Genomic DNA, 27938 nt, shown 5'->3' with positions numbered 1-27938 from the left:
CTCGGCCACGCGCTGGGAGCCAAAGTTCGGCCGCCAGATGGCGCCGGCAGAGTGCGAGCAGTGTGGCGATATGAAGAGGTGGAACGCATATCGGAGGTTATCTCAGATAATAATTGGTAGTTCACCAATATCCTTCAAGAGAAGACTATACAAGTGCTGTATCTTACTGATAGTCACCTATGGGACAGAAACATGGAGGCCAATGAAAAGGGTTCAACTTAAGTTGAAGGCAACGCAGGCGGCTATGGAAAGAAAAATGGTAGGTGTAACGTTAAGAGACCGGAAGCGCGTGGAGTGGTTGAGAGAAGAAACGGGGGTTATTGACATCCTCGTCGAAATCAAGGGGAAGAAATTGGATTGGGTAGGGCATATAATGTGAAGGCAAGATAACCCCTGGTTTCAGAGAAACGAACTGGATACGAAGAAAAGGCAGGCGTAGCAGGGCGCAGCAGAAAGTCAGATGGGCGGATGAGATTAAGCAGTTTGCGGGGATAAGGTGGCCGCAGCTGGCAAAAGCCAGGGTTAATTGGAGAGACATGGGAGAGGTCTTTGCCTTGCAGTGGGTGCAGTTAAGCTGATGATCATTATGACCTACGTTGTGCCGAAACAATACTCTGTGGCGACCGGGCTGCTGTTTACATTCTTGTGCCCATGTTTTCGGAACACTAAAATTGGCAGTTTTCTACATCAATAAAAAATGAAGGTTGCAATCAAGGAATGCTTTCACTAAGCCTAAATCCCGGTGATACTTAATGTATTATCGTATTTTATGATTAGGAGAATTTTTATCGAGATATTGAGGTATTGATATTGAGATATTGAGATAGGTAATGTTTTCAACATTACCTGTGATTCTACTTTATTTAAAAAAAGGCGATTGGATAGGTATTGGCGCAAGCTACACTGGGACTCACGTAGTAATTGAATCTTTTAGCATTACAATTGATTTTTTTGCGCTCAAATTAGAGCAATTATACTCAAATGAGTAATTCTGGTGGACAGGACCTGTCGCCGAGAATTTTCAAACTGTGTCAGAGAAGACAAAATCTATACGAAAGACATAGTGATCGGGGTCTTATCTACTTGGCACAGCTTTCTAAGTCCACAGAGAAAACTGTGGCCTATATATTACGAGAATCCACAAGTTAAGAAACTACTACTAAAGAAACTGCCTGGAAATCACTTTATGCGTGGCTTATCTCTCCAGTATGGTGGTACAGAACCAGAATGGCTAACCAAATGAGGATACACGGAAAAAAACCCCAGGAAAAATACCCAGGCCGCCACCATTAGCTTTGCGGAAGCGACGCACAAAAAAACAAGTTGAGATTCCCATACAATCGTGAAGAATAGATAGTAATTGATATGTACTGAAATAGAATACAGATACACAATCACGAAATTCAACGTATAGAGCCTGGCGATCATATCCGGCTGAATGCGGTACTTTCGGCATGACATAATAACTTACCGTTATTTGGGATGTAATTAAAGCTGTTAGGAGTTGGACCAGGAGTAATATGGAAGGCGACATTTCTCCTGAAATGGTGGAACAGACAGATCTTGAAATCAAAATACATAATGAGTACTCTAAAAACAGTCTAGGAACTGCATTACCGTGTTTTATAACATGTTGAAGTTACTGCTTCATTCGGTTGTGATCAGAAACACTAGAAGTTTACCCTAGCATTTTAAGCACCATCCATTCTGGGTATGCAGTTCTTTTGCTGCATAGAGAGACCCGGCAAGCTAGGAGGTACACTGAAATCCGCAACTCAGCGTTCTAGTTTTTCTATCTCAATATCGAATCAAGCAATAAAAGTTCCACTTCAGTGACATTACCAAGCATATTTTCTATGGCAATTGCCACAGCCAAGGCGGTGCACCCTTAAAGGACGTAGGGATGAAACTATCGCTCGACATTGGTTATGAGGAGCAATGCTTCACAGTGTAGCCGTTGATCGCTGATTCGATTTTTTGTGCGAAAGCACTATTTCACAAGCTCTGACCACTTCACTGAGTTTGTGCGAAACTTGACTGTTAGAGTGGTACTGGCTCGTGCAGAAATAAAGAAACTTTGCCACGATTAAGTATTGAACCCCGCGGCGGCGCGACCAGATGAGCTTCACTGGCCACTGCACGACGGCACTGTGCTATAGCCGCGGCCGAAGACGCCTCGTGGTAAACGGCAGCACAATCTGCTACTGCGATCGCCGTCTTCATCAACGTCCATCCGCGGCGCGAGCAGAGCTTAACCTGTGTCTAATATCGTCGTCAGACGTTCCTACGGCGCGGCAATCAAAACCTTGAGCCAACAAAGCAAAGCACGTGCTTTCCCACGTCTGCTCGGTATAATTACGTTAAAATCCTAACAGTTTTTATAGTTCTTGCTGCACTCAATGTCAACGGCGGGTAAAAGGGGAGACAGGCACAATTTTCGCTTGGAAGTCAACTTTATTCAGAGAGCGAAAACATATGTAAGAAGCATAAAGATAGTTTCTATTATGCCCCCAAACAATTGGGACTCATTCGTATTCATCGACGCGCCTACACGCAACAGGAATGTATTGGCCACCAAATCGGCAACCACTCCATCTCGGAAGGCCCGCTCCTACACGTCTCTGCCCCCTGGCTGTAACAAGATGAGGCCCTACACACACCATTACTGCCCTTCGAACCACTTCCTTCAACGCCACCAGCATAATACGACAGATTGCTCGTCATCGAAAGGGTATGACTGAAAAGGATACCCTCCGTCTAGTAGGAGCCCTCGCCAGCCAATATGACATCTAATAAGGCCTGTCCTACTCCCACCTTAATAATGCCTACCTAAAAAAGGTGAACGTTTCTCCTGCACAGCCTCGAAAAGACTACCCTCCGCCTCCCAATTTGCACCTGTAACACTTTTCTCCTTACCCTTTGCATCCACAACCATTGAGAGCAGATTCAGGAGGCTGTTCTTACCTCTATGTACTCGCCTCCTCACTACTGCCGCAGGCGAAGCAATTTGCACCGGATCGGCGACCCACGGGCAACACACATCCTGGCCCTTAGAGGCATCCTAACTATGAAAATACGCGCGCATTTGCATTTTTATACCCTCTTACTATTGTAGCACCATCAACTCTAGGCTGCCAAAGGGGAGGCCCGCATTCGCTACCTGCATAGACAGTACCGCGAGAATACGAACGTGTAATATGTGGAAGCGGCCGCCTACGTACAGCGCTCAATATTGTTGCGGAGTGGGTCGGCACACGAAGACAGCGAAACGCGGCTGTCCGGCCAATCGCCGACCACGATCCTCCTGCCGCTCGTTCTCTCGAACACGCGCTCGCACCCGCGCTTTGTCCTCGTGCCTATACTGCGGCGGAACTGCCACTTTCTCTTTTTAAGGCGAAAGCGTTTAATGCCTCATACTGTCGTTAGCAGACGCGTCTGCAGGAGTGTCGATAGACGCGTCGGCAAGAATGTCGACAGACGCGTCGGCAGGAATGTCGACAGACGTGTCGGCAGATTTGTCCGCCTTTCGGCGTCACTGCTTAGAAAGAAACTGCGCCGAGGGTGGGAATCGAACCAGGGCCTTTGGCAATTGAAGAGGAGAAGCTACCACTCCGCCACGAAGGCTGAAGGTTCCAGCATGAATAAAGGCGCATCTAGTGAATGCATAGGTTTCATAAATAAAATAAAAGGAACAAAGTCAAGAAAAGGGAAATAAAATAAGAAAATAAGCAAAAATATAAACAAAATAGAATAGGATGTGAAAATACAAATAAAAAACAAGAAAAACAAGAAAAGGAGCAAAAATAAAAAATATGAAAAATAAAAAAGTAAATAAAAACAAACAGTGCGCCAGGAAACGCTTTCGTCTTGCAGCACTTTAGAGAGCCAAAGTGCCCCCTGAATTTTTTCGTAACATATTTCCACCGGTGGGGGGAGGGATAGAGGGGACGGCCAGCTAACGCGCCAAATGTGCCCGAAGAAAATCAGCCACGAAAGGACAAGGGAGGCCGTCCGACGGCAATGAGCTCCCGAAGCGATGCAGTCCCACTGAAGGTAGATCTCAATCCAGTGGGACCGGTGGGCGCGCTTCAAGGCGTTGGCCAAGGGCGACGGGAAGGTTTCTATTCAGTGGAAAGTGCGCAGGTGCTCCAGAGGCGCGATGTCGTTGCACGTGAGGGGTGCGCCCCGCAAGCAGCTGGTGTTTGCCGGGCGCTGTACCACGGAGTGGCTGTTAGCTCCGTCTCGATTCTGCTGGCCGCCGCCCCCAGTGCAGCGTACCTCGTGCGAGTGCAGGCGCACATTAGGAACGACATGAGTGCCGGAACGGCCTGCGATGCGTGCACATAACGCGGTCCCCGTTATGGGGCGGTACACTGTCAGGAAGGAAATATGCCAGGAGTGGGCTCTGCCCTGCCGACGACATTGCAACCGACGAGTGGGGCCTGCTAAGTGCGACACATGCTCCGGAAAAATGCTGTGCACACAGCGTAGGCGATGCTAGGGCAGATCTTCCGATGCTAGGGCATGGATGCTAGGGCATCGGAACTTGTGTAGACGGCTTCCTGTACTGGCCCGTCTGACAGGATGCCACGGGCTGCTTGATGTCCCTAAACGTGTTAAGCCACCAAAAGAGCTCCGACACTCGCGTGTAAGCCTTGCCACGGCCAAGCTGACCCGCGTGGGAGCGTCGCGGAAGCCGCGCAGGACCTGCGATCGCAGCGTTTCGGGCATCACTGGCAACCACACGGGAGGTGGACCATGGAGACCCTTTACATGACAAAAAGGCTTTCTTCGCCCCATAGAGCCGGCGCAGTTTGCGGTGGCGTGTGCCGGCAGCGGTTCTGAGGGAGTGAATTATGGCAGGATTTTCGGCATCTTGCGTTTTCGCAGTCCTCAGTTCCGTCAAGGATGTCACAGAACAAGAGTGACGGGACAGGAAATGAGCATCTTGACGGGCAGAGCCACGCCTATGCACTATAGTAAAATTGTACCCTTGATGTTGTGTCGTGTCCGGTCGCTGTGTTGAATGCAGCGAAAGACGCACACGGTACTTTAAGACTTCGTTTATTTAAAGCCGATGAGGGTGCGACCAGCGTCGACCGAGGCAGGAGCCGAACTGGCCGCCCGAAGAAAGGAGGGAGTGGAGAAGCGTCCACGGGAGGGAGTGGCTTCCCAGAACAGGAGGAGGGTGCGGGGGCGCACCGTGGGGGGGCATCCGGCGACAGCGTGCGACGAGGGGCAAGCGGTCGTTAGGAGGGGATGCGAGTGGTCGTTAGGAGGAGGATTGAGTGGTCGTTAGGAGGAGGACGCGGGGGCGCACACACACAAAAGCAATAAGGGGGGGACACAACACTTCCTTCCCCCTTAGAAAGTTGCCTGGTATCGTGCAGGGGGTCGGCGCTCACGCGTGGAGGCGCGCTGGCTTTGTGCGCTCGGGGGAGAAACACTTGTAGGCTGGCTGTTGTTCGCTGTGTCTCCTAGGTCTGTCCTGGGCGAAGTCTCTTCTTCCGGGAAGAGGTGCCAGGCTATGTGGGAAGATGGTGCACGTGTTCTCTCCGCTGGCGGACAGCTCTCAGACGGCGTCGTAAATCTACGCAGCTGGTTGAGATGTCGGCGTGCTACTGTGCCATGTATGTTGACGAGCCAAGAGCGCAGGCCTATGCGTCTGACAATTGTAGCTTCCTCCCAGCGTGGCTTTTTCAGAAACTGTCGGGCGAGGACGCGCTGCCCCTCATTAAGCGTGCCGCAGCGCGGAATTGCTTTTTCTTCCCGGAACGTCTCTGCCTTTGGCTCGGGGAGGATGGCTGTGAGCTGGGTTCGCATTTCACGCTCGAACATCATTTTCGAGGGGGTCTCGCCTGTTGTGCTCTGAACCGTCGTGTGCTGCTTGAAGAGAAAGCGCGCAAGGCGGCGCTGCAGCGAGCCTGTCTGATCTCTTTCAAGGGCGCGTTTTAGCTCGGCTACGTAGCGCTCGGCTTGTCCGTTTGTCGCTGGGTGGTAGGGGGCCGATGTAACTGATGAGATCCCGTTGTCGCGATAAAACTTGAGGATCTCCGCAGACACAAACGGTGTTCCGTTGTCCGACACTACCTTGCGCGGCAGGCCGAACGTTGCAAATAGTGATCGGAGGTTGTCAATGACTGCTGCCGAAGTCGTCTGTCCCATTTGCCTTATCTCAAGCCACTTTGTGTAGGCATCTACGACCACAAGGAAAGTGCAGCCCTCAATTGGTCCTGCAAAATCAATGTGCAGTGTGTGCCATGGTGTGTCTGGCTTTTCCCATTCTGGGACAGGAGCTTTCGGCGGGGCGCTCCGGCTGCTCTGGCAAGGCTTGCATTCTCGCACCACTGTTTCGATGTCGTTGTCAATGCCAGGCCACCACATATAGCTTCTGGCACACTTTTTCATTGCAACGATGCCCCGATGTCCGGCGTGGATGAGAGACATAGCTTGTGCGCGTAGTTCTCTCGGCATCACAACTCGGGACCCAAATATGATGCAGCCGCGATGGGTGCTCAACTCTGTAGCTCGCCTGCGGTAAGCGTCGAAGTTGTCCCCTTTGAGTTTATGCACGTTGCCTTGTTGAACAGCTGTGTAAACTAGCCGGAGAGCTGCGCACTTCTGCGTAGATGCTGCAACTGTGCCTGCTGTAAGCGGAGGTTCTGGCAGTGCTTCGAACATCAGAACGTCTCCTGGTGGAAATGGTTCGTCAACAGTTGCGTCTAGTGGCAGACGGCTTAGCGCATCGGCGTTTTGATGTTTACTCCCATTGCGGTAGACCAGAGCGTAGTCGTACGCTGAGAGTTTGATGGAATGCTGCGTCGGCTCGATGACACCTTGCTGCTCCAGTTTGTCCAACTCTTTTTCAACTGAATCTCGGAGAGCAAACGGCACCGGCCTGGTCTTCAGAAATTTGGGTTGCGCGTTGTCCAACAACTCCAGTGTGACCGGGGGCCCTTCGTTTCCTGGAATCTCTTCCGAGAATACTCTTTCGTATTTCTCTTGGAGTTGCTCAACCATGTTCTGGCTCGGCGTCTGGTGTATGCCGCATATCATCACGCCTAGTGGAGAAAACCAGTTTCTCCCTAGAAGGCTTGATCCTGTGCCCTTCACAACAAGCAGAGGTAGCGTATGGGTCTGGCCGTTGTAGTTAACCTGCACGTTGGCAGAGCCCAATAGTGGCAGATTCTGTCCTGACCACGTTCGCAGGTGCGTGTCGTCTTGTTGCAGGGCGGGTGCGTCATATGGCCATGAAGTTCGGAACGTGTCCTCACTGATCAGAGTACAGGCTGCGCCGGAGTCCACCTCGAACTTAATCAGCTGGTGATGTACGCTTACTTCTGTAAAAATCTTCGGTCGCGTGCCGAGATTCATGGTGTTCAGGTCGTACAACACAGATGGTGTTGCTGATGTTGTTCCATGGAGATCAGATAGCGGCGTATTCTCTGAGGCGTTGACGCTGTGATTAGGCTGGGAAGGTGACTTTATCTTGGCAAGTCTCCGTTTCGTAATGCATGCTCTTTCGATATGCCCTCGCTTGTGGCAAAAATTACACGTGGCTGACTGGAATCGACATCCCTGGGGGTTGTGTTGGTCGTCACACCGCCAGCAGCGTTGTGCCTTTTTGACCGATTTTACAACAACAGAAGGCTTGCGCACCTGGTTGCTTGTCTGGTGTACCGGCTCGGTGTTCCGGCGAATCCCTCTCTGCTGGTGACCGGCGCTCTCCGCTCGAACGGCGATGTCGTAAGCTTTGCTGAATGTGAGGTCCTTCTCAGCGAACAGGCGCTGCTGCAGTGACTCGTCACTCAGTCCGCACACAAATCTGTCGCGTAACATCACGTCCAAGGGAAGCATGGTGGTGTTAGCAGAAGAAGCTGCGTCTCCCTCCTGCCCGGTAGCTGTGTTCGACAGCGTTCCAAAATTGCAGTCGGCAGCGAGCTTCTTGAGCGCGGCTACGTAGGCGCTCACAGTTTCTCCTTCCAGTTGATCTCGTCGTTGGAAGCGAGCCCGGCTGTAGACCTCGGATGGCCTTGGGTCGTAGTGCTTTTGCAGCGCTTTTACGATGTCGTCGTAAGACACTGCCGCTGGTGTGCTTGGCTGAATAAGGGCGCAGACAGTATCGTAGGTCTGCTCCCCGCACAGCGTCAGCAGGTTGGCCCTCTTCAAGGCTGGGTCTGTGATGTTGTTAGCTTCAAAGTAGAACTGAAGGCGTCCAACCCACGATGACCACGATGAGCCGTTGAACTCTGGTATCTGATTGGGAAACCCTCGCGTAGCCATGGCTTGTCAATAGCGTTGCGTAGCGCGGGTCGAATCCACTTTCTCGTCGCCACTGTCGTGTCCGGTCGCTGTGTTGAATGCAGCGAAAGACGCACACGGTACTTTAAGACTTCGTTTATTTAAAGCCGATGAGGGTGCGACCAGCGTCGACCGAGGCAGGAGCCGAACTGGCCGCCCGAAGAAAGGAGGGAGTGGAGAAGCGTCCACGGGAGGGAGTGGCTTCCCAGAACAGGAGGAGGGTGCGGGGGCGCACCGTGGGGGGGCATCCGGCGACAGCGTGCGACGAGGGGCAAGCGGTCGTTAGGAGGGGATGCGAGTGGTCGTTAGGAGGAGGATTGAGTAGTCGTTAGGAGGAGGACGCGGGGGCGCACACACACAAAAGCAATAAGGGGGGGACACAACATGTTGGAGGGGCCAGCGTGTGGTCTTTGCCCTCAGATGATTGGCGGAATGCAGCCAAGTGAGAGCGCTATTGTCCGTGACGATGGTAAGTGTCGGCCGTATAGCTAGGGACGGAAGTTCTCGATAACTCAGACGACGGTGAGGCATACTAGTTCCGAAGAATGCCAGTGGCGTTTAATGCCGGAGAGCTGGCTGCTGGCATAAACAAGGACCCTCTGGTCTCTAAACTCATCTTCCCGCAGGAGGGTCTGCGCCGAGTTCATCTTGGCCGATTCGTCGAAAGGGGTCAAAGTAGGAGGCCTGAGGAGGGCATCCATAGAGGGCAATTATCGATGATCCTGCAACGAAGCGCCATGTCCGGCAGAGGGTAGCGACCCCCGCGTTACCAGCGAAGTAGTTTCCGCCTCGACGGCGAGTGCCATGGCGGCGGGGCCGGAGCTAGCGCGGCCGAAGCGGACCAAGCGCTGCACCTCGGCATCCCGGATGGCGTCCACAAACTCCACGGTGCCGATCAGGGCCTCGGCGTCCCGAGGCGTCCTCGGGAGCGACTCTAGACCTAGCCGCTCAACGGCTGCGGTCAGGTCTTGGTACGCCTCCCCGGGCTCTTGGCGGCGGGACCGCAGGTGGTAGTACTGCACTCGGGAATAACCTGAGGCACCGTAGTGGTCAGCAAGGCGACCCGTCTGAACAGGGTAGCAGCCTAGCTTGTCGGGAGGCCCGTTCAGCAGCAGCTCAGTCGCACGGCCCCTCAGTTTGGCGACGAGCATCTTGGCCTTAGTCTGCTCGCTCCAGCCTCTCGCCGCCGCCATGTCGTCGAGCTGGATGCATTGGCATCCCACGAGACGCTGCCGTCGAACGTGGACAAATCCATATCTGCATTAAGGATAGTTGCCGGGCCAGTTGCTACATGATCACACCGTAAAACAGCGCGCTTACACGGGACGAAGAAAGAAGACACGCACACACACAGCGCTGTGTGTGTGCGTGTCTTCTTTCTTCGTCCCGTGTAAGCGCGCGGTTTTACGGTGAAATCCATATCCCCCAATAGGTACTGCGGCGAGGATGTTCCCGCGCCGAGCACACCGCTGACGGCTGTGACCGGAGGCCCAAGGATGACAGCATGGGAGACGGTGGCAGCGGTGACGCTAAAAGGCGCTGGACCCATGGCGTTCTGGTGGGGGGCCACTAGGCGACAGACTTCGTGCTGCAGAGCTGGCACCTCCCCAGCATAGGCAGCCAGCCAGGCCTTCCACGCGTCCAGACGCTGGGAGAGAAGCTCCTCCGAGCGCCTAGGACTAGCGGCGCCGGCCGCTGGGTCGTTGGAGCCATGGGCTGGTGGTGGACCCCGGCCGTCCGCCAAGTCGGGTGCTTACCGGGTGAGCGGTATGATACCACCGCTGCCGCCAAAAATGTTACGGTGCGGGTCGGCACAAGAAGACAGTGAAACCCGGATCCACCATACGCATCCTAAGGCTATACATGCAAACCAAACGCAAGAACACCCAAACTATTGATAAACTCAAATCTACAGTCAGTATGACGACGAGACTCATCAGACGAATAGCCAACCGCAGAAGGGGCGTCAAGGAAAAGGACCTCTGTCGTCTGGTTCAGGCCTTCGTTCTCAACAGAGTTGTATATTCAGTCTCCTACCTCCACCTCTATGCAGCAGAGAAACATAAAATCGATAGTATCATCAGACAAGCGTACAAGACCGCCCTCGGTCTACCGCGTTACACGTCAACAGAGAGGCTCTTAGGGCTCGGCATACACAACACCCTAGATGAACTCTTCGAGGCGCACCTCATGACACAAGCTAAGAGACTCACTCGTACTAGTGCGGGCAGAGCTAATCTCTCCCGACTAGGAATGGGCAACGCACCTCCGAGCGGAGATGCGAAAACTCAGCTTCCGACACATATCAGGAAGAACCTGCTCATAAAACCCCTCCCCAAGAACATGCATCCCGTGCACCACGAGGGACATCTTCGGGCCAGAGCTCGCGCTCTGCATGAAAAGTACAAACAGCACTCGGGAGCGGTGTACGTGGATGCTGCGGAGTACCAACACAACAAGGCCTACGCATTGGTGGCGGTGGATGGGCCCGACGGACTGCTCGCTGCCGCGACTATCAAACCAAGCTCCTCTGATATCGCTGAGGAGGCGGCAATAGCTTTAGCTATAACTTATACCACCGCTGATATTATTTTCAGTGGCTCAAAATTCGCCGTTCGCAATTTCGCGAGGGGCCGAGTAGCACCCACCACCTTCAGAATTCTTGAGAAAGCAGCCCAACCTCCCAGAGAGGTCGAACTAATTTGGGTGCCGTCCCACTCGGACAATCTGGGGAACGAGGCAGCTCACAATAAAGCTCGAGGTTTCGTCAACCGGGCAGGGAGCTCGCCTCTTCATCCGGGGTTTACGAGAGACGGCATGACCTCTTTTCATGACATTACCTACCATTACACCTTGGGAAGGCGAGTTTATCCCCCTCCGGCTAAAACGCTGTCCAAAGCAGAAGAAACCACGTGGAGACGGCTTCAGACGCACACCCTGACGAATCCCGCGCAACTGTCGCTCATGTACCCCTCTCAATACGAACCCCAATGTTTCCGCTCTAGCGAACGTGCCACTTACGACCACATCTTATGGGATTGGAGGGAAGAGGCGCCTCCGGCGGAGCTGTTACAAATCCCTTCTCTAATGCGGTGGGAGGCTGTGCTGGCCAGCTCAGACCCGAAGACGCAAGTCCGGGCCGTCCAGTGGGCCAACAAGGTCGCCAATAGTCACGGACTAGCGGCCACCTAACACGGCCCTCTCATCACCAAGCTCTTCTTGACGAAATAAATGTTTTCCAGTCCAATCGGCCAACCGCCGACCATCTACCTCGTGCGGATCGTTCTCTCGAAAACGCTCTCACCCCCGCATTCTGTCCTCGTACCTCTCCTGCGACGGCACGGTCTCTTCCTCTTTTTCCGTTGTAATATACGCTTTCATGGCAGTCAACGATTCCTCCTCTCCATACCTTGCTGTATGATTTGAGGTCGTTGGCCCAGCTGCTGCAGAGACTTTTGCCGTCGCGCTTGGCATAAAAGCAGTGGTCAGCAAATGCACAGTTCCCACATTACCAATGACCTGCAGGCTGCATGTCGAGTCTTCACGAATGGCCGAGTCTCCAGACTTTCCCTCTGCATTTTTGGTGCCACCCTTTGTCAATGTCACGTCATCATCTGGGTCCCCGGACACGAAGGTCTAGAAAGCAACTTCAAACTGACACCCTAGCTCGTGTTCACGCCAACCGAGCGAGCGCAGAGCCACCACATTTACCCCCTCAGACACAACACTGTATGCGCCTTGTGACTTACGGCTTAATCGACACATATGCCTTCTCGTCACAAACACCTTGTTTGCTGGATACCAGCATGGTACGCAAGCTCCACCATCGCCACCCAGCATTCGATGTGAATGCATGCTCATGGTGCGGCACCACCTCTACATTCTTCATGCCACATGCACACGCACCCGTAATCTACAGCACGTAAATCCGCCCAATGTGGCCTTGCAGCAGTGGGAGGTTCAGCTGACCGGCGCCACCCTGGAAGACCAGGGGATCCTAGTGGCACTGGCCAGCCACCAGGGTCTTGGATGACAGACTTCAACTGCTTTGCTCCAACCATCTTCTTTTTCCTTCTCAAAAAAGCTTATTTATGCGAAAGCATTACTAGGCTATGTCGAAGGGGTCTCGTCCGCAAAATGTGTCGGCAGCAGTTGTGGGCAACTAAGAAGAGGCAGCGTCAAACGAGTGGTTGTTATCGAAAAAGGATGATGTGAGGATGCTGCGCAAAAAATAAAAACCGGATGAATAGTTAGTTAATTAGAGCAAGAACCGTTTAAAAAGTGCGCGGAGCCAGAGCAAGCGTGGCGCGAAATTTGAAAGTGCCGGAAGCGGGGGACCACGTGACCAGAAGTGTGTGCGGAGCCAACGCGTGGCACCAAATTTGAAGTCCGGAATGAATACCGAGATGAAACGAGAGAAAAAGTGCAGTTAATGGAATTCCAGTAAAAATTAATGATTATAGAAAGTGTCAAAAGTGATTTAAGTTGCGTTAATTGTGAGTACAGGTGATTTAATTACTAATTTGGGTGCAATATTGTGATTTGAATTTGAACTAATGGTGTATTAAGGTGGATTAAGGGAAAATAAAGTGAATTTACAATGAATTAATTGAAAATTACTTGTGAACTAAGGTGAATTAAAGTTAAGCAATTGTTTGGTTTGGTTAGTTGGGGTTTAACATCCCAAAGCAACTCAGGCTGTGAGGGACACCATAGTGAAGGGCTCCCGAAATTTCCACCACCTGGGGTTCTTTAACGAGCACTGACAATAAAGTGGCTGATTATGGAACCAAATAAAAATAAAACAGCAACTTGAAATGAGGAGGCGTCATTGCTTTCGCATTACTCTAATGCGGGTTACCGCAGTGATCTCGATTTCTTTCCGGGCCGCAGTGGACAGCGGAGCCCTGGACTGAGGGCAACCGACCATGATTAGAGGTGGACGACTTCGACAGAGAAGACTCCTGGGGTTAGAACCAAGGAGAGAACGTCTCTGAAGATGCCCCCAAAACCGCAGGAAAAAGAACTAGAGTAAAATAAAGTTTTCCATTCCTACCTGCTGCCTTGGCTCTCTGAATAAAGTTCAGTTGCAAGTCAGCGCAGTGTCTGCTTCCACATTTATCTGCGCTTGTCTTGAACGCTACCAGGGCCAGTACTGCAATGCCAACTAGCCGAACAGAACACGGCTTTCAGTATGTCCCGCAGTATCTGTTGGAGAATAATCACCACACTGGTCGCCACGGAACTTCAGCCGCAGCGTTACTCAAGCGACCAACCGACGTGACCGCTCTGCACACGGGTACAGCACCGATCATGTAGTTTTATTCACACAGATCCGGGTTGTGACAAGAGCCCTAGAAGTCGCCGCATGCCACGGGCTCATGGTCACTTGATGGTGCTATAACCCCACACCGTCTATTTCTTTTGTCGATGAAAATAAAGTTTATCCCCCTCCTCCTCTATGGCATTTACTCAAAGGGAGCTTTTTGGCCCAGACCCCTTCCAGCTACCCACGTAACGCCCTCCCCATAACGTCAACGCGAGCCGCGTCGAAGCTAAGCCGACGAGCATCAATCTCAATTTCACAGTCCCAAAATCACAAATAACGAAACATGCATGTGAAAAGATTGGAGGACGATTAAGATTCACCTTTGAGAGTGGAACGCGAAAGTGTGTTGCAGCGCAGCCAGGGAGTCAACGGAACGCCATCGTCCGTTCGGCGAGACGCCTTGACCATTAAACAAGTCTCTAGGAGACCTCCCAAACAGCCCATCCACCGCACCAGTTTACCGCCACGCAAAGAAATCGAGAACGGGCTGCAGTGACACTACTCCCTGAATTTGGCGCTATGCGTCTCTGTTGTGACTGTGGTTTTAGATGACAGGAAAGGAGCAGTAACTGTTTCACATATTGATGGACACCTCAACCACGCCGTGAGAGAAGCGAGGAAATTTGTAGTTAAAGAGAACACAAGTGCAATTTTATGTGTTGAACAGAACGCCTGTGTTCGATAAGACATCCCCTCGCCCAGAACCCAAGCTCCCTGCCGGCCTGCCGGGCAAGGAGTGTCGTGGTATGTCACGTGGCTGCCACACCAGCACTGCTCCTCCACTGGAAGGTCAAACTGTCAAACAAAGGTCAAGACATGTCCGCAGGTTTTGCGAAATTCTATAGTGTTAGGTATAAAAGAATGACTGCATGAGATAGAGGACGACAAAATCTCACTGCGCGGTGATTTGGTTGATGTAAAATAATTGGTTAATTGATTAGAGGCAAAAATCAATTAGCCGTTGAGCTAGGCACCGACGTCGCTATAGTGGGTGGACGTCAAGCAGTCTTGGACGTCCAAAATGTGGAAAAATACGCAACCATGCTGGGGATGGTTTGAAATAATTGAAACGGTGAAATTAACTTCATTAATTAAAGAAAAAAGTTATGGTTGACGTAGACTAATTAGAGGCGAATCCCTCAAAATAGCCATGGACGCTGATATAGTGGGAGGATGTTAGAGCAGCTTTCGACGTCGAAATAGCATAAAACGACAAGAAAATGTTAAAAAGTGTAAGAGTCCCAAGTGAAGGAAAGAGAGGCGACAAGTGCGGAACAGGCGCCATTGATTTCGCATTCCCCCAGTGCCGGTCGCGCAGAGACCTCTAACTTTTTTTCAAGTCTTCTGGGTCCTTTCTCTGACTATTTTAACGCCTTCTCGTTATATAGACGTCCAAGCCTAATGTGATGACTAAGCAATTTTCTTGTCGTTGGTGAAGTTTGTATGTTTAATGCTTCGCCTCGAAAGTGAAGCTTAAGTAGCGAACATGCTTGGGCAGTTGGCTGCTAGGAAGAGTGATGACTAAATGGCGCGATTGCCCCATACGACGCGCGGCGACGGTGGGGAGGTCAGGATCGCAGGCTTGAAGCTCCACCTCATTCTTCATGTCAATTTCATAGCTGTGGCACGGTGGATGATGCCCTACACCGAGATGTCAGGGGCGGGGACGAAAGCAGCCAGGGGGTGGCACTCCTTTCCATTGTAAAGACGCAGACCTGAGCGTAGGCCAGTGCGCGAGTACAGTCAGGAGTGCTTACGGTAACAGTGTTGTTAGTGGGGTGCATGCGGACTTGGTCAGCAGTCACAGTCAGGTGCTTGTCTTCTTTGGCAGCTTTTGGAATGGCCACAGCCAGCCTGGCGGGGCCTACTACCCGGAGCTCTAAAGGGCATTGTGGGCGGAGGACTACCTTGAGGTCTTCCGGAGGTAGGCGGGGAAGCGGGCGCTTCCGGGTGAGTGGAGGACGGCGGACATTTTGTCGCACAGCAGGCGACAGTGAAGTGGCCGGGTTTGGCGTGGACATGGCCATGAGTTGAGTTTGGTCTGGCGGACTCGGTCGATGATAGCGTCGTTACATTTCGAGAGCGATCCATGTACCGTCGTTGAGTTCGATATCTCTGCTCGGTTCTCCCTTAACGGCAACGGCATAGGGCATGTTGAGGAGCAGGTGGTCGACGGCGCGACGCCGCGTCGCAGCTGCGACAGAACGCCGGAGGAATCGTGGCGACAGTGGTTCAACTAGCGTTGACAGGCGTGGCGCAGCGAAAGGTGCCCAAAATTGGGACGAGTCGTGCTTGCCTGGGGGCTGAGGGTCACCCCGACGAGCCTTGGTTAGGAGTCCAGCGTCCAGGTGAAAATTCAAAAGCGCAGGGGCCTTACAGGATAATTGTGCTAAGAAGAAAAAAGAGCGCATAAGGTGTGCTTCCGTCCCTCTCGAGAGGCGCCCAAGAAAAAGCTCTAGTATGGAAGAAAGACGACGCGCTTCGATTCTGCGTTAATTACCGCCGCTTGAGCAACATAACGAAGACGGACGTACGTCTACGCCCTCCCCCGTATCGACGACACACTGGACCTGCTCCGCAACACCAAGTATTTCTCATCAATGAACCTCAAGAGCGCCGACTGGCAAATTTATGTCGGTGAAAGAGATCGCAAGAAGACCGCATTCATCAATTCGGATGGCCTCTTCGAGTTGAAGGTGATTCCATTTGGTCTCTGTTTAGCACCAGCGAAGTTTCAGCGAGTAATGGATGCAATGCTAGCAGGCCTGCAGTGGCAGATATGACTGGTATATATATGTGATGTCGTTGTTTTCGTCCCAATATTTGAACAGCACCTAAAAAGGTTCCGAACAATACTAGACGCAATCAAGTCGTGCGGCCTCACCTTGACCGCAGAGAAATGCCATTTTCCCTATGCCACATCACATCGTTAGCAAGGATGGAGTACGCCCAGACCCGAAGAAAACAGCTTCTATCGCATTGTTCTGAACCGCGGCCGATAAGAAAGCCGTGAGCAGATTACTCGGACTATGCGCGTATTAGCGAGATTTGTCGAGAACTTTTGGCGCATCACCGAGTCTTTGACCCAACTGACGAAAGAGGACGTGCCATTTAAAGGCGAAGCGCAGCAAGCGGAAGCCTTCAAAAAACTTAAGCGTCGTTTACAGTCCTCACCGATACTCGCTCACTGCGATGGAAACGCCGAAACAGAAATTCATTCCGACGCAAGCAGCGTGGGACTAGGACAACTGACGGACTGAAGAAAGTAGTCGCACACTCTAGCCGTTCCCTGCCCAAAGCAGAGGCTAAAAATTCGACAACTCAGAAGGCGCGCCTTGCCATCATCTGGAGTAGGTCGAAATTCCCTCCTTGCCTCTACGGATGACCGTTCAAAGTGGTCAGCGATCACCACGGACTGTGCTGGCTAATGAGTTTCAAGGCCCCCCCCCCCCCTCTCGGCCGTCTCGCTCGATGGAGCCTGTGCCTCCAGGATCTTGACGTCACTTTTGTTTGCAAGTCCGGACTCAAGCACTCAGACGCCGACTACCTGTCACGAGTCCCCGTAGATGTGCTGCTGCCGGGCGACAATGAGGTCGCCTTGCTGGGACCTATCAGCTGCAGCTCTTTTCCGCAGCACCAACACTCGAACCGGACGTAAAGCGCCTTGTCGAGTACTTAGAAGGCAAGGTTTCATCACCACGCGCCTCGTTCATGCAAGGATTGTCTACGCTCTGTGTGCAGAATGATCTTTTCGTTAAGAAGAATTTCAAAGTGAAGAAAACAGCCTACGTCCTTGTTGTACCTGCAAGTCTGCGGTGAGAAATTCTACAGGCTTCACACGCAAACCATCGCCGTCAATAGCCCCCTACATGTCTGTGCCCTGCATGCATGTCGATGCCCAACACAAAACATGCGACGTCAACATGCCTTACTCTTGCTTCGCCTATAACACCGCATTGCAGGAGACCACGCAGATGACGCCCTTTAAGCTCGCCCATGGCAAGGATGCCGCGACCACGGTAGACGCCGTGCTGCCGAACGTTGCCGATGAACATAACGTGGAAATCGCCGCCAGCTTTCAGCGCACAGATCAAAGATTAGCAGCGAACCGACGCGTTTCCACTGTGGATGTTTATTCTGCACAGACCGTTTTGTTTATCTTTAATCACTGTTTTAAAGCCTCTGGTCGATGCTTCTTTGAGTACAGTAATGCTACCAATGTTTATAGTGTGTTCATTCTTCAAAGCTACCGGCATGCCGCTATGCCTCTTTGTCTTTGACGTAAGACGTGACCAGATTTAGCTCCATTGATCGCATCCACTCAGTGCTAAGTCTCTGTTGTTCCAGACTGTTGCAGTAACTTAGTTCACTATCAGCTTTAAATTGAGCATGGCCGAGAACGGAGGCATTCTGTTCGACGACCGCCGAGCACGTTCGCTGGTATGCCGCTGCCCAGTGATTCAGTACATTGTGGGCGCGAGGCAACCCAACTAAAGTTTTGCTTAGACGCCATTTTCGCTGTATCTCCTTTCCGAATTGCAGTCACCACTACATGACGATGTCACTCCCCGCGCTGATACAACAACTCTGTGCAGTGCCACAGGAGCGAAAATTTAAGAGAAAGGGGTGGGGATTATTTTGCAGCAGCATCAAATTAGTCGCATATTAATTTTGGCTCGACATATCTGTCATTTCAGGTATGAAAATGGCATCCACCCATTTTTTAACGAGTTCGTGCCACAGGAATGAGAGCAAGGGACAAGCAGGGTGCGAATCCAGGCACAGCACCCGAAATACTTGTGCGCAGAGAGGAAAGGGTGCAGGCAGGGTGGAACAGAAGAAAAATATAAACAAAAATCGTTCCTTTCTTCCTGTGTTCGCAAGGCACTTTCAATTTCACCTAATTTCTGAGCAGCCGAACTGAATACATGTCCACTGGACGTGTCGGGCCAAATGGTTTATTTTACAGGCTTTTTTTGGACGCCTCTCGAGTGCTGTATGACATGAGCATTTCATTGGGAAGTCGTATTGACTATAAACATAGCACAAAGTAGAATAAAGGCCACATGTTTTGAACACGCGTCCGCCTCTCAAATCTCTGGCTTTAGAGACATCACAGCACTTTGGTGGCGTTGCTGAACATACGATAAATGAGAAATTGCTTCTGAATTAACAGGCAGCGATCAAAAACAATCAGCAAACCTTGTCATTGTGATATTGTAATTAGTAAATTATAAACATGTCTCGTGACTCCCGGAAAAGTTCCAAAGCTTAAATAAAGTGAATATCTTAACTGTCTTCACGTTGCCTCTAGATAACGCAGGTGATGCCTGGCGATAGGCCAGACTTGATATCAGTGACTTGAGTGTTTTTCGTACGCTACAAGATATCGTACAGCCTCCCATACACTTGTCTAGAACATTCGAATGGCACTTTGTACAGTAAACTGGCATCATTCACGAGTGGCCTTGACCTTGAAACAACACTTTATCTTATATGCATCTTCGCTTCGATCATGATATACTTCTGGTCTCTCGTAAAACGGCATCGAGCTCGGGAGGCAGCGACTAATGTACGAACGCTGCTGATAGCGCACAGCTAGAGTGCTCTAAGCATGTGGGTGGGCGCCTGTAGTCCATCGCGAATGGAACTATGGCATCGTACTCACTTTTGTGTCCCATGATGGCCCTTGAATTTAAGGACGTAGGTAGCCTCTTTCTTTCTCTTGTCGAGATGAGTGAGTTCTCCCGTCAGGCACTCGAAATTAGCGTCATTATCAAAGTCAGAGATGGCAACCACTTCCGGCAGCAGTGCCAACACCTAGAAAATGGATCAATTTGTGAATCTGCATTCAATAAGGCCACTGCCAAAATAAAAAAAATGCAACAAGTGCTGCTGAAACAATTTACTACTTAATGCAGAAGTACTGTTGCCACGAAATAGCCTTTCAATAAGTACTGCAATAAGGGAGTAATTGCTCATTGTCATCCACCCAAGCGCAGCCGTACGGCTACAGATCAAAATTATTTATAGCTCTCACAGAAACATCATAGTTAAAGAAAAATTCCTCCTTGTCTGGGGTTCGAAACCGGGACCAGCACTTCAGAAAAAACAGTCGCTCTACCATCTGAGCTGACTGGGGTGGTTAGCATGCTGTAGGGTCGGATCAAACACTGACCAACACATTTCTCACTTCGCGTTATTGAGCAATTCGCTCTCGCTGTGCCATATACGAGCCGTCCCATTTATCTTAGTTGGTAGAGCGACTGGTACGGTGAAGCGGTGGTCCAGGCGTCAGATCCCGGAGCAGCATGAAGTTTTCTTTAAATACGGAGTTTCTGTGGAAGCTGTATAGGTTTCCCTTGTATTAGTACGGCTGTGTTTGGGTGGATGCCAGTGAGTAACTACTTTCTTATTACAAGTATACTCTACCTTCGGTGATTTCCATAAATATTTTACCTAAGTACTTCGGCCAATATAACCTAATCTTAACTTTTCTTGGTGCGTCCTCCTCCCAGCTGGTTTAGCTGGAAGCAACTTTTGACACAGCAGAAAAATTATATTGAAAAGAATAAAGAAAATCTGGCAGAACTACAGGTGAAATCTTCCGCAGCCATAGCAGCGCTTATAAACCCACATTGCAACGACACTCCTAGCGGTCGGGCGGAGAGGGAATTTTTAACTTTTGGTAGATTTTATGCCGAGGGAAAGGCATGCTGAAACCGCGAAGTTTCTTTCGAAGCCATCAGAATACTAAGGCTCTCGCGCAAGGCGCCCGTACAAATGGCCGTCCGTTCAACTTGGCATCAAGACCTTTTCTCACGCCTCTGTCAGCGAAGACTTCGTGGCTCCTGTTCACCACTGAATGGTGCCGACGTGCATGGGGGAATAGGCACACATTGGTAATGTAATAAAAAAGGAAAGAAAAGCTAGTTTGCCCGTTCTACCAACGCTATTCATGTGCGAATATTCTACTCAATTCTATCAGAAATATATGCTGAACTAGCCAGTTAGCTAAGTGGTGGAAGGCGACTGTAATTTTTTTATTGAACAAAATTTAACAAATCAGTACACAGCAGGGCTGCATACATTGTAGAAGATAACTTCGAACACGTATAGAGTCCTTCTTACCTAAGACGTGAAAAATGAATAAAGCGATAATGACACTCACTACATAGAATAAAAGCCAGCGGACAGCGCGGAATTATTCGCATCAAATTTCCTCTATCTTCCTGGCCTCCTGATATTATCTGGTCAAAACGCACTGAGTGCGCTGCAGTTAACTGCGCAAGTATGCCAAATTACTGATCGTGAATTCCACACATTAATGCATAATACCAAAGCATGGCATGATTCCTCCATACTGAAGACGTTATCGGAGTGTGCTTGACCATCACGAAATCCCTACCCGAAAAAACTCTTCTCTAAGCTGGAGCCCGTTCCTAATGACAGATATGGTTATTATTGATTACTGGACCTGTACTCCAATGATGAAAGCTAGACTTTGCTTGGAGAATTTAGGTTAACAGATATTTTGTAGTAAACTCGAAATGATGTACAGGGCGTGTCGTAATTTTACTTGCGCTGTTTCTGCTCCTTCTACACTCGGTGTGACGTTGCATGGTCCGCTCTTCGAAGGACCGCAAAATCGTGTGGCGGGCGGGCTAACGTTCTCCAGAGTTCGTGTTCCGTGCACGATTTCATCGAGTAAAAAGGCCGAGTATACCTTTTGATTGTTAAATTAGCGTCAATTCCGTTAATTTCCATGGCATCGCGCCTGATAAGAACAATTTCAGCTTTTTTCCTGTAGCTTTCCTTATGGCTGTGGTTATTCTCGGTAAAGCCACTCCACTTCCAATGACGATCTGCACTTTTAAAAGTTTCGAACTTTCAAACTTGGAAACCTGCAGCCTCCGGAATGCAGTATAAGCCTGGATATCTGGACGGTTTCAAGCTTGACTCGGCTAAAATATTCTTGTGGCTTTAAGACTTGAATTGCTGCCTTTCGAGGGAGGCTGAACACGAAAGGCGCTCGTTTGGTGTGCGAAGTGAGCCAACGTCAGACAACAGCAGCGTGGTCTAAATGATTCGAAAGCACTGCAATCGGCGTGCCTCATAGCCAATGTGTCACTTTAGGGTGTTAGAGAACACAATTTACAATACCAGAATCGTTTTTATGCAAACAACCCTGCTGAAAAAAAGTTCTATGATGCAAAAACCTCATAGAGGCTTCATCATAGAATATCATATAATTTATATGATAGATCATACAATTTGCATGATATTCTCTGACGTCTCTATGATGACTGTATGATTTTACAGATATGTATGACATCTGAATGGTAAGGTTCTATGATTTGTATGATAAGTGTATGATATTGTATGACGAAGTGTATGAGTTTATTGCATCATAGAACTTTTTTCAGCTGGGAAAGCTCGGAGTTATAGCCGGTGGTTGCTTTTGCGGCATCGCCTTACCCCTTTTCTATTTTGAGAAAACAGAGAATACTTGCGCTGCTCTGTACGTCTTTGTTATTGGTCCAAGGTAAGAAGTCGAACGACGGCGAAATGGTTGCAGCCGCAAAACAAGAGCTTTTGCTCTAGCCAGTGAAAGGGCTTTAAGGCCAACGTCCCCCAGAGCAGCGAAAAAGCCATAGGTAGAAGTTTTTAGCAAATGTATAATATCTGCAGCAGTCGTAAAAGCAACAACAAAAGCGTGCATTAAAAACTATAGCGGAGAAGCATACATTGTAACCGGAAAGCGTCACAACCCGTCCGCGTCAAATTGCTCGTATAGGGACATCTTGTTTATTGCAGAAATTATATTTTGGGCTAAGCCTCGAACCTGCTCAGTATGGTGTCATTATTATGAACCTCACCTATTCGTTTGTAGTGCTGGGTAGCATGCCGTCTTTCTTTCTGCTTTCGTGACTTGACGAGTCTACGCAATGGAGTGGTCTACGCCAATAGCCACATTTTCAGTTAGACTGCGCGCATGGCTGAGTTCCCTACTGAAAGATTCCATATGACGACAACCATAGTTTCTTATGTTTTCGTAAGAAATATCACGGAATCTGGAGCATATGGAATAGTCAAGTACTACTAAAAGCAAGTAAGTATAGGCACTTACAGACTCCATCTAATGTTGCGTACACTCTGTAGAGGACGTATGGTAATTATGTGGAATGTTTATGAAAGCCGTAAAGACAAGATAAGGATATCCATATATTTCTCCCTGCATTATGGACTCGTATAATTCCATACAAGCGGATCATATGGAACGTTTCGAAACGGAATTCTCCGCTTTTGGTGCTTTAACATGCCGCCATCTTCAGCCCTTTCTCCTTTTCGTGATGAGAAGCGCGTTGAAGTCCATCGCTGATCGCTGCTTGGCACGCCGTAGCCGCAGCCCGCTCTTCGACATTATCGGCGCGTTTAGCTGCCTAGCTTCTAATCTCTCTATCATGGGCAGCTGCGCAGTGAGAAGTCTGGCGAGCTTACTATATGTATAGGCACACGCAAGGCCATTGTGATCACACTCGGTGAATTTTACACTGACTATTCAATATTCATTCTGAAATCCGACCAACGGATCTCGAATTTCGAGGGATATTTAGCGACTAGTATAAAAATGGCGGAAAGCTTTTGGATAAATGATCTTTAAGCGAAAGAGAAAGATCATGGTCAAGCATGGCACAAAGCCTGCTCGCAAACACACGAAAGAAAGGTTGGCAATGGCAAAATTGAGGTGAGTGCAGGATGCCTGTTCCTTCCGCAGCCGTCAAAATTTCTAAAAACACGAGAACTGAGTAAACTGCAATGGATTGGATGTTCGACGCTGCTCTGTTTTAAAGAGAGATGTGACAGTAATTTCGAGCTAAGGTCGGTACAACGATCAGTACTGATCCTGACCATGCCTCAGCTGAGGAATAGCGCCTTTGCGTATTCTTTCTACCGTTGTTGGATGGGTTACTGCGAGTTATATTCGACTTCTTCGCACGTTTAGTTTGCACGCCGACTCTTATACAAGGAACACAATGATACTTCATGCCATGTTTTCACTCGCGCATGTTTCGCTGGGCGCAAATATAGTGCTGTCATCCGTGGCACCTTGCTCGTTCAATAGCCTAGATCAGTTCAAATGTGTAGCGAAGTAGATGCTCGAATTCGATCTAGAACCGAGTGTCAAAGGCATCAACTTGCGGAGTGTTATCGAATTGCGAATATCAGTTTAGTGGAAAAGCACCAATCAGCGATATTATTTACGGCTCATAGATGTACAAGCGACTACACTATATACTGCTAATGAACAACTATAGTTACATACCATTCATCACAAAGAAAACAGTTTTTTTTTTTGGAAGAAGAGGTATTTGATTCTTGTTAGCCTCACCGAATATTAGTGACGTTTACACCGCTCGCTGCTGCACTAGCCAGCTTCTTTACATCTCTTGTGACGTTGATTTTAAGTGTCCTGTCAGTTTTTCATTTCGTCCTAAGTTCTCGTCGGTTACGTGTGCGCGTTCTTCTTTCCGCCCCAGACACAGTTGTAGTCGTAGTATTTAGGGCTTTCCCTCGAGGAGAGGACGCTGTTGGAGACGAAGTGGGAACAGCCCGCACAGAACTCTACTCCACAGAAAACCGTCACAGTTTTTTTAGGTGCTCTGGTGTCATCAGATTGGGGCGTTATGGTATTACATTCTCATTCGCAATGATAATGGTGCATGGTTGGTGTTTTTGCTGGGGTGACTGTAGCAGCCAGAAATATTTTATAATGCCTGTGTGGGAGGTGCAGAGCGTGACAAACATAGGCGTTCTATCGTGAATTTTTGGTGCCGCAACGCGTCGAGACCCTGATATAAAAGGCAAGAATAGCATGGTCTAGGTTCTGGAAACAATGGCAAATATCGAATTGTCGTCAGTTAAAGAACGACTAAAATAATTAGCATGTTGGAACAGCGACCTAAACCTAGATATATACGGATTCGAACAGAAAGAAAATAGGGATCTGCTAGCGACTGTTCCGGATGTAGCAAAGTGACTGGAAGTTCTTTCCCTCTTGGGAGCCGATATTTCAACAATTGATCGACTACCGCAGGCCAATCCTGATAAAACGTCTGGCATTCCTACGTTTTATATGGCAGGGCGCGATAGATGATTGGTTTCAAACAAGGCAACCTCTAAACCTGCCTAGATCTGCTTTCATTTAGGAAACACTGTGTAAGCGTCCGGGGCTCTTGTTTTGGAGTGGAAATAATGGCCAGAAGGCCACAGTTCTGAGTACTTGCAGCTGAAGGACAGATCTCCAGCATCTGACGTTATTAGTCTATAAATGTGCGCATGTTTTTCTTCTCTTTATTGTCATATCAATTTTACCCACGACCGGAAAATATTCATACTGTAATGGGTTTTTCGGGCACAAAACACAGAATGGCGTTCACTGACAGCCAGAAGTTCCAGCAGCACCAACCAGAGCAGTCCCGCTTCCACGCGGATAATTCTTCATCGTTACGATACTATTACCGATAGAGTCATCGCGTCTTGATTTAAAATATTTTACAATGGATCAACATCAATGCGTCTCGGTAATTACAGCTGGTGCTGCTGTGGACCATGACACTTCGTTTGATAACTGCAATGCAGAGCGCACAGAATAGGGCAACAGGTGCCGCAGATATATCGAAGCGATACCGTCGACGGAGAGAGAGAGAGAGAGCTTGTTAATGAACAAACAGAGATTTTAGCCGGCTTTTATATTCGCTGAGATGCTACTCTGCGTAGGGGAGAGACTAGGGGAGTAAAAATGGGAGAAGGGTGGTTGAAAAGCACGCGGTCATTAAGTGGGTTGCAAAGCAATGTGGGGGCTTTTCCAGAGACAGATATGCCGCCTATAAATACCGGTCCACGACTTAAGTGTTTCTTTTATTTCCCCACAACCATGCACAAAATTGATTGCGCAAATATTTGCTCTATATTAGGTACAATCATTGCTGACTTCTTCCGCTCCTGAACTCATCTATCCCGCAGTAAGTTTTTGCCATCTGATTAATTTCACCTATTAAGTATGCACTGAATAAGGCTGTGACTGGAACACTTCATAACAAGGGTGTTGCCTGCGAAACACGACCAAGCTATGAAAACAAATATCACCGCCTCGCTTTTCGCTTTGCACAAAAGGCGAAAATGAATATGTGGTGTTGTTTCCCTTTCCTAAAATCTTCGAAGTCATGTGAGCAGTTCGTTTTTCCTAAAACATGGAAGGAAAAAAAATGCAGTTTTCTACATCAAACAGACTTTTAGTACGCCTAAGACAACGAAGGCACGGCGATCTGGAATAGCCATTCCTTCCAACAGAATAAATGTCATACTGTATAAAGGCACCGGCCACCATCCGGCAGTCTGCACAAGCTGCTAAAATTTTTCCAAGCACAAGAAAATTATTTATTTAAGTAGATAAATGCGAACACTCTTAGTTCATAAGAATCCGCAGGGACGCGAAACAGTTCCTGAAAAGAAATATTGAAATTTGCTCATAAATAGCTGCCTGCTCATTTATATGTGGCCACGCATTTTTAGGCGTGCAGAAGGAACTCTTAGAATTTTTTCATTAGCTCGTGGGTGAGCGAAATGCGCTTTGAGCGTAATAAATTCTCAGAGGCGCTGAGAACTCAAACCGTGACATTCAACCAGAATTGTGTAACTGCTTGAAGTTACTGCAGACGGGAAATGGTCATCCTGTTCACCGAAATTTGGTTTACTTCATACTGACGTTTAGGGGTCCCCTTGTCTCATTTCTCAGAGGCTGTCAGAACTGGTTGTTCGGTTGGAAGCCACAATTTCTGCAAGGATGGAACCGGGAGCATAGGGACTGTGAAGTTGGGATGGGATGGATGTTCTCGAATATTGCAGCGGAGGACAGAGGAGTACGGACGGTGCGTGTATGTTCACGAAATTCAAACCTAGCCCCAAAGAGACTCAAAAATAACTCTTGGTATATGCAAAAACAACAGGGATAATCGTTAACCACTGAATATTTAACCATCCTTTACCCTTCATAGTCGGCTCTACGAGGCGTGAATAAATAAACAGCGAAAGAAATAAATGTATGGGGAACGTTTCAGCCACATATCAAATCACACTTCCTCATTATTACATCCTTCATCTTGTTCCTTTCGTTATCGCCAGGTGACAGTTTACAGCGCGCTTCTGCACAGTAAAGCCCAAAGCAGAAACTGCAATTAAAAAAATCATCATCATCTAAAATTTGTTTCACCCTCATGCTCCCACCCCCACTCTTCGCGCTCTCTGTGAACAAGTCATAGGTGTCTAACGAGCAGCCCTTTTTTCATAACCCCTGTGAATGGAGCTGAAGTAAGTCGGGAATGCTGAGTTTAATTAGAGCCCAAATAGCACTAAACTGCCCACAGGAGAAAAGGAAGACAAATTAAGCATGACCACTAGAACACGTAGCCCCGCTAACTACAATTTAACAACTTTTTAAACCGTTGAAAGCGTTTTGTCGTGCAGTTGTCGTTTTTTTCCCCGATCGCTTGGCCCCTTCAGCTCGTTATTGTTATTTCGATCAAAAGTTAAAACTGAAACTAGCCAAGTGTATGGCCTTTAGCTTTTATTGAAAAATTTAATTCGTTTTTATCTATGTCATCTATGTTTTAGACAGGCCAGTGGCTGCTATCCCCAAATTTGTTGATGTGATCGAGGCATGCTTTCGCTACACCCTGCGCCCCTTGGCATCTTGAAAGGAATTTATTTTACAGCGGGCTGTGAAACTTGGATATGAATTTCAAATGTTCTCTTACCTGGAAAGCGTCAGGATTTTCTTGCTGAGCCACTTCGTTCTCGTTGCTCCCCATGGCGCTCACTGAGAAAAGGATGCTGTAGAGCAGTACACTCAGACGCACTGAAGGGGCCATAGTTTCCTCCGCTGGATGATCACACAGCCTAGTAGAGACTCGTCCGTGGCAAATGATAGTGCGGCAAGGGAGACAGCGTTTTAAATTGCGCACTCTTCATGCAGACCTCTTCCGAAGGAAATCAAACAAGTGCGTGACTGGCCCAGGAAGTTTATTATAGAACTGTCAAAATGCTAAAAATGGAATACTGCATCTCTCCACCAGAAGAGAATAACATTACTTCCCGCTGTGTTATCTATGATACGTGTGACGGCGATATATGCTGCAAGCTTCTTTGCACTCCGCGTATTATTAGTATGTCGAGTGGATGATAAGGGTCTGTCAACTTTGAGTTCTTTATTACATGCAGTGTATTTGAACGACACCGGATGAAAGAA

At 49.1% G+C, this 27938-nt stretch overlaps 1 protein-coding gene across 1 annotated transcript in view; it reads right to left on the bottom strand.

Moving 5' to 3' along the window:
- The window catches only part of LOC149325511 (uncharacterized), a 34485-nt gene extending 6924 nt beyond the window's left edge, over positions 1–27561 (bottom strand). The window contains exons 1-3 of the mRNA XM_089563123.1: positions 27448–27561; positions 19299–19450; positions 1472–1539 (exon numbers count right to left, since the gene is read on the bottom strand). Coding sequence (XP_089419249.1) covers positions 1472–1539; positions 19299–19450; positions 27448–27561 — 334 coding nt within the window. The remainder of the gene's footprint in view (positions 1–1471; positions 1540–19298; positions 19451–27447) is intronic.
- Positions 27562–27938: the final 377 nt, after the last annotated feature.

This window comes from Amblyomma mixtum, chromosome 10, assembly GCF_055824585.1.
Source record: "Amblyomma mixtum isolate Tamu chromosome 10, ASM5582458v1, whole genome shotgun sequence".
In the NCBI taxonomy this organism is placed as follows: Eukaryota; Metazoa; Arthropoda; class Arachnida; order Ixodida; family Ixodidae; genus Amblyomma; species Amblyomma mixtum.
The sequence above is the reverse complement of the archived record's forward strand: the minus strand, read 5'-3'. Positions and strand labels throughout refer to the sequence as shown.